We start from the raw sequence: 15,964 nt of genomic DNA on the forward strand, positions 1-15,964 counted from the left end.
TGAATGGAATAGTACAATGTTAAAGGGGATACAGGAACAGAGAGACCTTGTGTTTGATACTCTTGTGACGAGCCTGGGAACGTTTTGCTGTGTTAAAGGAGCTGTATAAATGCAGGTTGTTGTGGCTGTTGACACCAGAGGCGGTAGAGAAGGACCATGCACTCAACATTTCTGGACTGAAGATAGTTGCGAATGCTTCAGCCTTTCTTTTGTACTTAGGTGCTGGGCTCCCCATCATTGAGGATGGGGATGTTCATGGAGCCTCCTCCTTCTGTTAGTTGCTTCATTGTCCACCACCATTCACGACTAGATATGGCAGAACTGCAGAGCTTTGATCTGATCCGTTGGTTGTGGGATGACTTAGCTCTGTCTACAGCATGCTGCCTCCGCTGTTTATCAGGCATGTAGTCTTGTGTTGTAGCTTCACCAGTTTGGCACGTCCTTTTTAGATAGGCCTGGTGCTGCTCCCAGCATGCTGGTTTCCACTCCTCATTGAACCTAGGTTGGTCAGCTTGCTTGATGGTAATGGAGGAGTGAGAATATGCCGGGCCATGAGCTTGCGGATTGTGTTGGAATACAATTCTGCAGCTGCGATGGCCCACAGCACCTCATGGCTGCCCAGTTTTGAGCTGCTCGGTCTACTATTAGTCTATTCCACAGGGCACCATGGTAGTGCCACACAATACGATGGAGGTTGTTCTCAGTGTGAAGGCGGAACTTGGTCTCCACAAGGACCAACTTGGTGTCATCTGCAAATTTTGACATGCCTCCAGTTTCTGAGTCCATATAATGGTGAACACCAGTGGTCCCAGCACAGATCCCTCTGGGACAGCACTTCTCACTTTCTGCCAGTCCGAGAAACTCCCTTTAATTTCCACCCTCTGATTTCTGTTTTGTTGCCATCTTTTCTTCCATTCTGCTGCCTGGCCCTTGACTCCACACGGCCTGACCTTGGTCATCTTGTAGACCGTACATACTGCAGACACAGTGCACCAGTGGTGGAGGGGCTGGATATTGAGTCCTGTGGCAGGGGCGCTGATGAACTGGATTTCTCTGTCACTTGTGTTTTGAGGTGTCGCTGGTGCTGTTTTTCACCTCTTTCCACCTTTAAAAAAAAAACTTGTTGCCAGTTTATTGAAGCCATTAACAGCCTCTCAGATCGGTCACACAAAGAAAATGAGGCCTTGTAAGTTTCCCTCAGAGTGACAGGCCAGAACTCAAGTTCGAAAAATGGTTAGACAATATTTAGCAATTAAATCAGACTGGGCGGGTCCTGAGATGCCAGTTAGTAACAGAGAAGTGTCGGCCAGCGTACTTCACACCCACACGACAGAGAAACCCTGGAAATGTGGGGACTGTGGGAAAGGATTCAGTTCCCCTGCCCAACTGTTACCAACGGTGTGTGTGTGTGTGATAGTGACATAGCCTTGTGGTCACAGTCAGAACAATGACAGATATCCTTGTGGTTATGGTTTGGGCAGGGCCAGGTCAATAATGTAGTAAACAAGTTATGTATAAATATCACCAGTGTAGTCGCAGCTTGTTAGAACAGACCTGGGGAGAAGAGAGCTCTGAATCCACTGTATTATCCCTGTTCTCCGGATCGGGTAACTGTGGTGTATGTAACCTGTTCCACCTTAAGAGAACTTAAGCCTGTTCCACCTTAAGAGATGTACTACTTTCTCTGGCTGCTGTATACGTAATACCGGTGGTGACCACACCGATATATAAGCACTGTGTAGTAATATTGTATTCAATATAGTCCCGACCTCCAACCAGTAAAGACCTGTTGAATTTACTCTCTTAGTCTGTGTAGTAATTATCACTATAACACACAGACTTAACAGTGGCGACGAGTCCGATTCTTACCCTGCGGCAGTTATTTCCATGGCGGCTTCATCCACAGACAGGACGTCAAAGAGAGGTTTCCACCCTCATCACCCTACTGGAAGACACATCGAGCAGCAGGCATCGAGAAACTGGGGTGCAGAAGACATCCTGACCTCAAAGCCTCCATCAGCGACTGTCAGCTTTCTTCTTCTACCTCGGTGGTGGGTAAGCCGGGCAGCGACGCGACAGAAAGTCAACCGCGTTGGCTGTACAGACGGGGCTGGGAAGACGGAGGAATAAGGGCGGTGAGATCGATCGTGACTGGAGATAAGGGCCGCATTTGGGCTAAACGGCGCAGCGTCTGGGGAAACTGAAGGCGCGAGAGCCGCGGTGAAGCAGAGACAGCGTCGGGGGACGGTTGAAGACCGCCAAGCGCGGGAAAACCGCCATTTTGTGGGCGGAGGACGATGACAAGAGCAGGAAGCCGCCATCTTGGATAACATAAAAATACAATAAATTGCAACGATGCCTAAACATGGGAACATTAATACCTTTGATAGTGACATCGAAGATTGGGCCATGTATGTAGAACGCATACAAAATTATTGTAAGGCAAATAAAATTCCTGATGCAGATAAAGCACTAACATTATTAAATTTAATGGGTGCGAAGACATACGGGCAATTGAAACATCTGTTATCACCAGATGAACCGGCGGATAAGACTTTCGATGAGATTGTTACTGTCCTGAAAAATCATCTAAACCCCACGCCGCTGATGCTAGCGGAACGATTTAAATTTTACGACAGAAGGCAGCTGCAGAATGAAAGCAATGCTGAATATTTGATGGAATTACGTAAGCTAGCAAAATATTGTCAGTTTGGAACGGGACTGACAGAGGCACTACGAGATAAATTTGTGTGTGGTTTATTTAAACAGGATACACAAAAGCGACTGCTCGAGGAGAATGAGCTGACACTTGAGAAGGCGGTCACTATGGCAGCAGCACACGAAGCCGCAGCGAGAGGCGCGGCAGTAATGCAGCTACGGTCACCGGAACTTGGTACAAACAAATTGGGTTTGAGTTCTGTCAAATGTTATTGTTGTGGAAAGACAACGCACGATCAGAACCAGTGTTGGTTTAAAAACCAAGAATGCAGAACGTGTGGCAGGCTTGGCCACATAGCTAAAGTATGCTGGTCAGGAAAGAAGACCAGCAACAAAAAGTCACCGTAAGGAAAATACGCAATGGTACACAAGGTGACAAAGAACAGTTTGACCGAACAGAAGTCAGATTCAGACGCTAGCAGTAATGAACTGGATAGCTTAAGAGTACACAACGTTGGTAAGGATGCAGATCTCCAGACAATTTGGGTCACTCTTCAGATAGCAGGAGTCCAAGTAAAAATGGAATTGGACACTGGATCGGCATTGACGGTCATGAATAAGAAAGATTACAGAAGATTATTCCAACATATTCCCCTACAGGATACGGAGATTATATTGAAAACATACACGGGGCAAAGAGTGTACCCCATCGGAAAAATAGAGGTAGAAGTGGTCCACAAGGGTGAAGAAAGCCAAGTAATGGACTTATATGTGCTACCTGAAGGAGGTCCACCACTACTGGGACAGGAGTGGATTAGGAAAATGAATATGGACTGGCACTCCTTGAAGGCACTAACGGTAGATTCCGGGGAAACAGATGTCAAACCTAAACGATTGTCCAGAATATTGGATGATGCTAAAGAGGTGTTCCAGCAGGGACTGGGAACACTGAGAGGAATTACGGCAAACATCAAGATTGATGAACATGCACAACCAAAATTTTTTAAAGCCAGACCGGTACCCTATGCAATACGACCTACTGTTGAAGCGGAACTGGAAGCACTAGAACGTTCAGGTGTACTGTCTAAGGTAGATTGGAGTGAGTGGGCTACGCCCATTGTTCCCATTATGAAACGTCCTGCGAGCAACAAGCCAGGAGATCCAGGGAAGGTTCGCATCTGTGGAGATTTCAAAATCACTGTTAATCCGGTGCTTCACACGGTGCAGTATCCGCTTCCACGGATTGAGGATATTTTTGCTTCATTGTCTGGCGGCAAACACTTCACCAAGATAGACCTGGTGCAGGCGTACTTGCAGATGGAGGTTGAGGAAGAGTCACGCCAATACCTCACGATCAACACGCATCGAGGGTTGTACCGGTACAATAGGCTGGTTTTTGGAGTGGCATCGGCTCCAGCAATTTGGCAGAGGGCCATGGAGCAGGTATTACAGGGAATTCCAGGCACACAATGTTACCTGGACGATATTCTGATTACAGGTGATGGTGATGAAGAACACCTCGCAAACTTGGAACTGGTGCTCAACAGACTGAAAGAGTATGGACTTAGAGTAAATCGGCAGAAATGTGAGTTCTTCCAGAAGTGGATCTCGTACTGTGGCCATGTCATTGACCGGGAGGGGCTTCATAAGTCTCCTGACAAGATTGAGGCAGTTGTAAAGGCTCCCGCTCCGGAGAATGTCTCTCAGTTGAGGTCGTTTCTAGGATTAATTAACTATTACCATAAATTTCTGCCAAATCTATCCACGGTACTGCACCCGTTAAACGCTCTTTTACAGAAAGGGGTACCATGGGAATGGGGCGAAAACTGTAAGAAGGCATTTCGCAAAAGCAAAGAATTGATCACCTCAGAGTAAGTGTTGGCTCACTTCAACCCGACACTGCCTATTCGGTTGGCTTGTGATGCTTCCCCATATGGTATTGGGGCAGTACTCTCACACAAGTTGCCAAATGGCACGGAAAGGCCAGTCGCGTTTGCATCCAGATCATTGACCTCCGCTGAGCGCAACTATGCGCAGATCAATAGGGAGGCTCTTAGCCTTGTATGGGGAGTGAAGAAGTTTAATCATTACCTGCAGGGCCAAAAATTCACACTTCTGACAGACAATCAACCGTTGGTATCCATTTTTAACCCTAAGAAGGGTGTTTCGGTGATGACAGCGCAGCGTCTTCAGAGATGGCCTCTTTTCCTAGGGGCACATCAATATCAAATAGAATTCAAAGGTACGAAACAGCATGGCAATGCTGATGGGCTGTCGTGCCTGCCACTACCTGAAGAAGAAGACACGACGAAAGTTGACCCTGTTGAGTTATTTCATTCGACCATCATCGAGTGTTTACCAGTCACCAATGCAAGTATTGAAAGAGAAACCAGGAATGACCCGACACTGTCCAGAGTCTACGAGGTGACAGTGAAAGGATGGCCAACACGGGGTGATCCTCTGTTAGCGGCATTTTCGGCAAGGCGAGACCAGCTGTCCATCTGCCATGGTACCTTGATGTACGGGACAAGAGTGATTATTCCTCCCAAGTTAAGGGAAAGAGTTTTAAACGAACTGCATGAAGGTCATCTGGGGGGAGTTAAAATGAAAAGTCTTGCTAGGGCTTATGTATGGTGGCTGGGTATTGACCAACAGATAGAGGAGTTAACGAAAAGCTGCGCTGGGTGCCAAAAAGTGCAAAACGCACCTCCGATAGCACCGCTACACCCATGGGAACGGCCTTCAGCCCCATGGCAACGCATACACATTGACTTTGCTGGTCCATTCATGGACTCCATGTTCCTAATCGCGGTGGACGCACATTCCAAATGGCCAGAAGTCATCAAGATGAATACCACTACTTCAGAAAAGACAATTGCGGTGTTAAGAACAATATTCGCAAGGAACGGATTGCCAGAACAGATCTGTTCGGACAACGGACCACAGTTTGTATCGGAAGAATTCCGACAATTCTTAAAGAAGAATGGAGTAAAACATTATACCTCTGCCCCATATCATCCGGCGACAAACGGGTTGGCTGAAAGATTTGTCCAGACATTCAAAAAGGCAATTAAGGCCATGAACGGTGATCAGATTCCGCTGCAACACAAGGTCGACAAGTTCCTGATGTCGTATTGAAACGCCGATCATGCAGTGACTAACCAAAGTCCTGCCATGATGTTTTATAACAGGAGGTTGCGGTCCAAGTTGGACTTGTTAAAACCAAATGTGCGGAGGGAAGTGGAAAACAAACAGTTTCGGCATATTAACAACAAGACCACTCGAACTTTCGACGTAGGACAACCAGTGTTGGCAAGGGGCTATGGAAACGAAAAATGGCAGTCCGGAACAATTCGGGCCAGACAAGGACCTCTGATGTACACAGTAGATATTGGTCATAATGTGATAAGGCGTCATGCGGATCAACTGGTAGAGTCGAGAGCAAGGGTCGAACCCATGGTTGTGACAGAGACAACTGTGGAAGACGTTAATGAACCTGAAGCATCTACCTCGGCAGGGAATGTACTTGATGATGATGACACCCAATACATTGGAAACCAAATAGAGGAGGCACCTCAACAACAAGAATCAGAGACTACTGAGAGGCGTTATCCAAGCCGCATCAGAAAGCCTCCTGAGAGACTGAACCTTTGAACTGTTATACCTGAAGTTATATATGTATATATGTTATTATGTTATGTTAAATGGGGATATGACTGTTAAGCTAAAAAGGGAGGATTGTGGTGTATGTAACCTGTTCCACCTTAAGAGAACTTAAGCCTGTTCCACCTTAAGAGATGTACTACTTTCTCTGGCTGCTGTATACGTAATACCGGTGGTGACCACACCGGTATATAAGCACTGTGTAGTAATATTGTATTCAATATAGTCCCGACCTCCAACCAGTAAAGACCTGTTGAATTTACTCTCTTAGTCTGTGCAGTAATTATCACTATAACACACAGACTTAACAGTAACTATACTCCGTCTGTATTTTTGCAGTGCTGTTAATAAAGTCAGTGAAAGACAATTTGTTGTTGTGAGCTTGATTATCTGGTGTCTGAAACCACAGGACTCAATATATAGAGTCAACAAGATGAACAAGTAAACACATCATGACCCAATACTCCAGCTCTATATTCACTGGAGAAAGTCTGTTATCACACTCCTCGAGTAGACAGAATAAAGAATGATCCCAACTCAAAGAGCGTCTAGAATCATTTGTAAATATCTTTCAAATTCTGGCTGATATCAAATGTCAGTGTGCATTCCATTGAAGTCAATGGAAGACGAGAGAGGGGATGGAGAGCAGGGGCGTGTTATGTATTGTGTGTTCTATTGTGTGTTCTCCTCCCACCTGTGGTGGCGCTGTCACAGGAGATAAATGGTTGGGTGTTCTCTGTTAAGTTTTAGCTCTCTTTGTTCGGAACTTTCCAGAACTTCCTTTCCTTCCAATAAAGCACTTCATGTTTGAATCTCTGAGTTCTGAGTCCTAAATTGTGTCTAGGTAGAAAGGTACCGACACAACAAGTGGCAATGAGGAGCGGATGAATCTGCGTATGTCACGGGTGCAGTGAGTAAACAGAAAATTTAATTTGAAACGTGAGATGGCTACTATATTAGGAAACATTGGTGATTTTGATGAAAATGTGGAGCAATGGAGCACATATATGGAATGTTTTGACTATTTTGTTTTGGCGAATGCGGTGGCAAATGAAAAGGTCGTGCCTACCTTTTTGAGTGTAATCGGGCCGAAGACTTTCAATTTACTTCGCAGCCTCGTGCAACCAGATAAGCCAGGAACTAAAACATATAAGCAACCAGTGGAAATTCTTGGAGCATATTTTTCACCAAAACCTCTGGTTATTGCTGAGAGATTTAAATTTCACAAACGGAATCAAGAGGAGGGGGAATCAGTGATGATGTTTATTGCTGCTTTAAAAAGGTTGTCGGAACACTGCCAGTTCAAGGAAGTGCTGAATGACACCATTAGAGACAGGCTGGTGTGTGGTCTGCAAAATGCAGCCACACAGAAGCGCCTTCTTACTGAGGACAACCTTACTCTTGAAAAGGCCATTGAAGTTAGTGTCTCCATGGAGATGGCGGAAAAGGAGGCTCACCAGCTGAGTTCAACAGGGAGAGTTCACAAGGTGTCGTCTGAGCCTAAAGGTGCGCGGAACGGCACATGTTACCGTTGTGGGAAAACGGGCCATCACGCTAATGACTGCTGGTGTACGGAGCTGGAATGCCGAAATTGTGGCAAAAAGGGTCACATTGAACGCGCCTGTAGAGGTAAAAAAAAGAACAGAGCGAGCTGGGAAGCATGGAAGCAAAATGTCTGTATTTGGACAAGAGAGTAAAAAGAGTGTTCATTCAGTGCAGTATGATGGAACAAGCAAAACAGAGGGGAGCGACACCTCATACTGACGGTTGCAGGTGGTTCAAATGGCTACTGGATGTCACCACTGGTGGAGGGACAATCAGTGCGGATGGAGGTGGACACAGGCATGGCTGTGTCCCTTGTTTAAGACACTGTCTACAACAAAATGCTAAAGCATCTTACCCTTCAGCCAACAAACATTGTGCTAAAGACGTATACCGGCGAACCTGTGGCCATGAGAGGCGTCATTGAGATGACAGTTAAATTGAACGGACAGACTGCAAAACTGCCACTATATGTGGTTAAGGGAAATTACCCATTGCTACTGGGGCGTGCGTGGCTAGAGAAAATCACGCTGGACTGGCCTGCAGTCCGCATGATGTCAAAAGGGGAGTCAGGTCTGACTGCAGTGTTAAACAAACATGCAGAACTCTTCAATGGGGAACCTGGGAGCATGAAAAAGATCAGCGTGAGACTGGACATTAAACCTGACAGCAAGCCGAAGTTTCACAAAGCCCGACCTGTACCCTATGCAATTAGGCCAAAAGTTGAGGCTAACTTGGAGGCCTTAGTCGAGAATGGAGTCCTGGAGCCTGTGAGCATGAGCAAATGGGCCACACCCATTGTTCCTGTCCTGAAAAAGGATGGATCTGTTCGAATCTGCGGGGATTTTAAAGTGACTATTAACCCGGTGCTGTCTGTGGAACAGTACCCTCTTCCCCTCATTGATGATCTTTTTACGGGCCTGGCCGGAGGGCAAAAGTTCAGCAAAATAGACTTATGCCAGGCTTACCTACAAATGCACGTCGATGACAAATCAAAGGAGCTGCTGACAATTGTGACACACAAGGGGCGATACAGGTACTGCCGCCTTCCATTTGGAATTACGTCGGCCCCTGCTCTATTCCAAAGGGTAATGGGTCAGATTTTGAGTGGACTGCCAGGAGTCCAGTGCTACCAGGACGACATCCTTGTCACTGGGACAAATGAGGAGGATCATCTTCTGAACTTGGATGTGACACTACAACGACTGAAAGAGTACGGACTCAGAGTTCGTAAAGACAAATGTGAATTCTTTCAGTCTTCAGTTGAGTACCTGGGGCATGTGATTGACGCTACTGGCCTGCATAAGGCGCCGCCAAAGGTCAAGGCGATCGTGGAGGCCCCAGCACCCCAGAATGTGAGCCAGTTACGTTCATTTCTGGGACTACTTAACTACTATGGGAAGTTTATTCCAGACTTAGCAACATTGCTGAAGCCGTTACATCAGTTGCTATGTCAAGGCAAAACATGGAAATGGACTGAACTGTGAAACAAAGCTTTCGCCCAAGCAAAGAAAGCATTGCTGAATTCGGAGGTCCTGACACACTTCGACCCAAAGCTACCCGTGCAGCTAGCATGTGATGCATCACCATATGGTGTGGGAGCAGTCATATCCCACATTATGCCTTCGGGCGAAGAGAAACATATCGCCTTCGCATCACGCACCTTGAACAAGGCCGAGAGTAACTATGCGCAGATCGAGCGCGAGGCCTTGGGAATCGTTTTTGGAATTCGAAAATTTCATCAGTACCTGTTTGGGAGAAGGTTCACACTCGTGACGGACCACCGTTCATTGACTTCAATCTTCGGGCCCCACACTGGAATTCCATCTCTCGCTGCAAGCAGGATGCAAAGGTGGGCTTTACTGTTGTCAGGACACACACACGACATCAAATATCGCAAATCAGACTTGCATGGCAACGCAGACGGTCTCTCGAGGCTACCCTTGCCTGTTACTCCCCCAGAGCCTCGTCAGATAGACATCTTCTACTTTAAACAAGTGGAGGGAGCACCTGTCACTGCAGTTCAGGTGTGAAGGTACACCCGCAACGATCCAGTCCTGTCTGAGGTAATGGACGATGTCATTCGAGGGAGAGCGATAGGAGATTCTCCTAGTTTGAAACCTTATGTTTCAAAAAGAAATGAGCTCTCCGTCCAGGCAGGTTGTCTGGGGATGCCGTGTCATCATTCCGCCACCTCTGAGGGAACCTATACTGCAACAACTTCATACAGGCCACAGTGGGATGGTTCGGATGAAGGAAATGGCAAGAAGCTACTTCTGGTGGCCAGGTCTCGATGGGAATATTGAGGAGAAAGCCAAAACATGTTCCCCATGTCAAAGGGTCTGGAATGTTCCACAGCTGGCAACCCTACACCCCTGGGATTGGCCTGCAAAAGTGTGGCAGCGAGTACATGTGGACTTCGCCGGTCCTTTCGAAGGGAAGATGTTTATGGTGGTTGTGGACACGCATAGCAAGTGGCCAGAGGTCGCTGTGATGAGGTCTACCACGGCAGAGAAAACAATTGAGAAACTTGGTGAGATGTTCAGCCGTTATGGCTCACCAGAACAACTCGTAAGTGACAACGGTCCACAATTTGTATCACAGGAGTTTGCAACCTTCCTGCATGTGAATGGTGTCCAACACATCAGGTCTGCGCCCTATCATCCCTCTACTAACGGCCAGGCAGAAAGGTTTGTGCAAACTTTGAAGCATGCCTTGAAGGCATCGCAAGGTCAGGGCTCAATCCACCAACGTCTGAACAGCTTCCTGTTGTCCTACAGGAACGAGCCGCATGCCACAACCAAAACTTCCCCCGCTTCGCTCATGATGCAGAGGCAGTTGCGGACAAGTTTTGACTTACTCAAACCTCCAAGGGCAGAACAGGTTGTCCATTGTCAACAACAAGCTTGTTAAGTCTGTGTGTTCCAGTTGTATTAAGATTAATTACTGACACAGACTACAAGAATAAAGTTCAACAGGTCTTTACTAGTTGGAGGTCAGGACTATACTAAATACAATATCACTACACAGTACTTATATACCGGTGGTCACCACCGGTATTACGTATACAGCAGCCAGAGAAAGTAGTACATCTCTTAAGGTGGAACAGGCTTAAGTTCTCTTAAGGTGGAACAGGTTACATATACCACAATCCTCCCTTTTTAGCTTAACAGTCATATCCCCATTTAACATAACATAATAACATATATACATATATAACTTCAGGTATAAACAGTTCAAAGGTTCAGTCTCTCAGGAGGCCTTCTGGTTCGGTTTGGATAACGCCTTTCAGTGGTCTCTGATTCTTGTTGTTGAGGTGCCTCCTCTATTTGGTTTCCAATGTATTGGGTGTCATCATCATCAAGTACATTCCCTGCCGAGGTAGATGCTTCAGGTTCATTAACGTCTTCCACAGTTGTCTCTGTCGCAACCATGGGTTCGACCCTTGCTCTTGATTCTACCAGTTGATCCGCATGACACCTTATCACATTGTTACCAATATCTACTGTGTACATCAGAGGTCCTTGTCTGGCCCGAATTGTTCCGGACTGCCATTTTTCATTTCCATAGCCCCTTGCCAACACTGGTTGTCCTATGTCGAAACTTCGAGTGGACTTGTTATTAGTATGCCGGAACTGTTTGTTTTCCACTTCCCTCCGCACATTTGGTTTTAACAAGTCCAACCTGGACCGCAACCTCCTGTTATAAACATCATGGCAGGACTTTGGTTAGTCACTGCATGAGCGGCGTTTCAATATGCCATTAGGAAATTGTCCACCTTGTGTTGTAACGGAATCTGATCATCGTTCATGGCCTTTATTGCCTTTTTGAATGTTTGGACAAATCTCTCGGCCAACCCGTTTGTCGCCGGATGATATGGGGCAGAGGTATAATGTTTCACCCCATTCTTCTTTAAGAATTTTTGGAATTCTTCCGACACGAACTGTGGTCCATTGTCCGAACATATCTGTTCTGGCAATCCGTTCCTTGCGAATATTGTTCTTAACACCGCAATTGTCTTTTCTGAAGTAGTGGTATTCATCTTGATCACTTCTGGCCATTTGGAATGTGCGTCCACCGCAATTAGGAACATGGAGTCCATGAATGGACCAGCAAAGTCAATATGTACGCGTTGCCATGGGGCTGAAGGCCATTCCCATGGGTGTAGCGGTGCGATCGGAGGTGCATTTTGCACTTTTTGGCACCCAGCGCAGCTTTTTGTCAACTCCTCTATCTGTTGGTCAATGCCCGGCCACCATACATAAGCCCCAGCAAGACTTTTCATCTTAACTCCCCCCAGATGACCTTCATGCAGTTCCTTTAGAACTCTTTCCCGTAACTTGGGAGGAATAATCACTCTTGTCCCGTACATCAAAGTACCATGGCAGATGGGCAGCTGGTCTCGCCTTGCCGAGAATGCCGGTAACAGAGGATCACCATGTGTTGGCCATCCTTTCACTGTCACCTCGTAAAGTCGGGACAGTGTCGGGTCGTTCCTGGTTTCTCTTTCAATACTTGATTTGGTTACTGGTAAACACTCGATGATGGTCGAATGAAATAACTCAACAGGGTCAACTTTCATCATCTCTTCTGCTTCAGGTAGTGGCAGGCGCGACAGCCCATCAGCATTGCCATGCTGCTTTGTACCTTTGAATTCTATTTGATATTGATGTGCCCCTAGGAAAAGGGACCATCTCTGGAGTCGCTGTGCTGTCATCACCGAAACACCCATCTTAGGGTTAAAAATGGATACCAACGGCTGATGGTCTGTCAGAAGTGTGAATTTTTGGCCCTGCAGGTAATGATTAAACTTCTTCACTCCCCATACAAGGCTGAGAGCCTCCCTATCGATCTGCGCATAGTTGCGCTCAGCGGAGGTCAATGATCTGGATGCAAACGCGACTGGCCTTTCCATGCCATTTGGCAACTTGTGTGAGAGTACTGCCCCAATACCATATGGAGAAGCATCACAAGCCAACCGAATAGGCAGTGTCGGGTTGAAGTGAGCCAACACTTCCTCTGAGGTGATCAATTCTTTGCTTTTGTGAAATGCCTTCTTACAGTTTTCGCTCCATTCCCATGGTACCCCCTTCTGTAAAAGAGCATTCAGCGGGTGCAGTACCGTGGATAGATTCGGTAGAAACTTATGGTAATAGTTAATCAATCCCAGAAACGACCTCAACTGAGAGACATTATCCGAAGCGGGAGCCTTTACAACTGCCTCTATCTTGTCAGGAGACTTATGAAGCCCCTCCCGGTCAATGACATGACCACAGTACGAGATCCGCTTCTGAAAGAACTCACATTTCAGCCGATTAACTCTAAGTCCATACTCTTTCAGTCTGTTGAGCACCAGTTCCAAGTTTGCGAGGTGTTCTTCATCACCATCACCTGTAATCAGAATATCGTCCAGGTAACATTGTGTGCCTGGAATTCCCTGTAATAACTGCTCCATGGCCCTCTGCCAAATTGCCGGAGCCAATGCCACTCCAAAAGCTAGCCTATTATACCGGTACAAACCTCTATGCGTGTTGATCGTGAGGTACTGGCGTGACTCTTCTTCAACCTCCATCTGCAAGTACGCCTGCGCCAGGTCTATCTTGGTGAAGTGTTTCCCGCCAGACAACGAAGCAAAAATATCCTCAATCCGCGGAAGCGGATACTGCACCGTGTGAAGCACCGGATTAACGGTGATCTTGAAATCTCCACAGATGCGAACCTTCCCTGGTTCTCCTGGCTTGTTGCTCAAAGGACGTTTCATAACGGGAACAATGGGCGTAGCCCACTCACTCCAATCTACCTTAGACAGTACACCTGAACATTCTAGCGCTTCCAGTTCCACTTCTACAGTAGGTCGTATTGCATAGGGTACCGGTCTGGCTTTGAAAAATTTTGGTTGTGCATGTTCATCAATCTTGATGTTTGCCGTAATTCCTTTCAGTGTTCCCAGTCCTTGCTGGAACACCTCTTTAGCATCATCCAATATTTTGGACAATCGTTTAGGTTTGACATCTGTTTCCCCGGAATCTACCGTTAGTGCTTTTAAGGAGTGCCAGTCCATATTCATTTTCCTAATCCACTCCTGTCCCAGTAGTGGTGGACCTCCTTCAGGTAGCACATATAAGTCCATTACTTGGCTTTCTTCGCCCTTGTGGACCACTTTTACCTCTATCTTTCCGATGGGGTACACTCTTTGCCCCGTGTATGTTTTCAATATAATCTCCGTATCCCGTAGGGGAATATGTTGGAATAACCTTTTGTAATCTTTCTTATTCATGACCGTCAATGCCGATCCAGTGTCCAATTCCATCTTTACTTGGACTCCTGCTATCTGAAGAGTGACCCAAATTGTCTGGAGATCTGCATCCTTACCAATGTTGTGTACTCTTAAGCTATCCAGTTCATTACTGCTAGCGTCTGAATCTGACTTCTGTTCGGTCAAACTGTTCTTTGTCACCTTGTGTACCTTTGCGTATTTTCCTTGCTGTGACTTTTTGTTGCTGGTCTTCTTTCCTGACCGGCATACTTTAGCTATGTGGCCAAGCCTGCCACATGTTCTGCATTCTTGGTTTTTAAACCAACACTGGTTCTGATCATGTGTTGTCTTTCCACAACGATAACATTTTACAGTACTCAAACCCAATTTATTTGTACTGAGTTCCGGTGACTGTAGCTGCATTACTGCCGTGCCTCTCGCTGCGGCTTCGTGTGCTGCTGCCATAGTGACCGCTTTCTCAAGCGTCAGCTCATTCTCCTCGAGCAGTCGCTTTTGTGTATCTTCTTTTAATAATCCACTCACAAATTTATCTCTTAGCGCTTCTGTCAGTCCCGTTCCAAACTGACAGTACTTTGCTAGCTTACGCAATTCCATTAAATATTCAACATTGCTTTCATCCTGCAGCTGCCTTCTGCTGTATAATTTAAATCGTTCCGCTAGCATCAGCGGCGTGGGGTTTAGATGATTTTTCAGGACAGTAACAATCTCCTCGAACATCTTATCCGCTGGTTCATCTGGTGATAAAAGGTGTTTCAATTGCCCGTATGTCTTTGCACCCATTAAGTTCAATAAAGTTAGTGCTTTCTCTGCATCTGGGATTTTATTTGCTTTACAATAATTTTGTATGCGTTCTACATACATGGCCCAATCCTCGATGTTGCTATCAAAGGTATCAATTTTCCCATGTTTAGGCATTGTTGCAATTTATTTTATCCCAAGATGGCGGCTTCCCGCTCTTGTCTTCGTCCTCTGCCTACAAAATGGTGGTTTTCCCGCGCTTGGCGGTCTTCACCCACTGGCTGCAATGGCGTTTGGCGTGCCGCTGCTGCTCCCCTTTCCCAGCGGTTAGTAACTCCCCCGACGCTGTCTCCGCTTCACCGCGGCTCCCTCGGGCATTCGCGCTTCCCCGATGTCGCGCTTCGCAGCCCTTCTTGCTGCCCGGTTATTAGCACCGGCTGCGTTCGCCTTCACCACGGCTCTCGCGCCTTCAGTCGCCCCAGACGCTGCGCCTTTTTGGCCCGAAAGTGGCCCGGCCCTTATCACCAGCCGCGATCGATGTCCCCGCACTGCGCCTTTCGGCCCGAATGTGGCCCGGCCCTTATCTCCGGTTGCGATCGATCTCACCGCCCTTATTCCTCCATCTTCCTCCCCCTGTCTGTACAGCCAACGCGGCTGACTTTCTGCTCATGTCGCTGACCGGCTTACCCACCACCGAGGTAGAAAGAAGATAGCTGACTGCCGCTGATGGAGGCTTCGAGTTCAGGATGTCTTCTGCACTCCGGGTTCTCGATGCCTGCCGCGCGACATGTCTTCCAGCAGGGTGATGAGGGTGGATGCCTCTCTTCGACGCCCGTTCTGTGGACGAAGCCGCCGTGGATATAAACTGCCGCAGGGTAAGAATCGGACTCGTCGCCACTGTTAAGTCTGTGTGTTCCAGTTGTATTAAGATTAATTACTGACACAGACTACAAGAATAAAGTTCAACGGGTCTTTACTAGTTGGAGGTCAGGACTATACTAAATACAATATCACTACACAGTACTTATATACCGGTGGTCACCACCGGTATTATATATACAGCAGCCAGAGAAAGTAGTACATCTC

The 15,964-nt window shown here is 46.9% G+C and overlaps 1 protein-coding gene across 1 annotated transcript in view; it reads left to right on the forward strand.

Annotated features, from left to right (window-relative positions):
* Positions 1-1,278: 1,278 nt before the first annotated feature.
* The window catches only part of LOC147093372 (uncharacterized), a 74,171-nt gene continuing 59,485 nt past the window's right edge, over positions 1,279-15,964 (forward strand). The window contains exon 1 of the mRNA XM_085974197.1: positions 1,279-1,400. Within this exon, the coding sequence (XP_085830323.1) occupies positions 1,279-1,400 (122 nt within the window). The remainder of the gene's footprint in view (positions 1,401-15,964) is intronic.

Source organism: Somniosus microcephalus, unplaced genomic scaffold, assembly GCF_052327205.1.
Source record: "Somniosus microcephalus isolate GS21.2 unplaced genomic scaffold, FLI_Smic_1.0 unresolved_chr1, whole genome shotgun sequence".
NCBI lineage: Eukaryota > Metazoa > Chordata > Chondrichthyes > Squaliformes > Somniosidae > Somniosus > Somniosus microcephalus.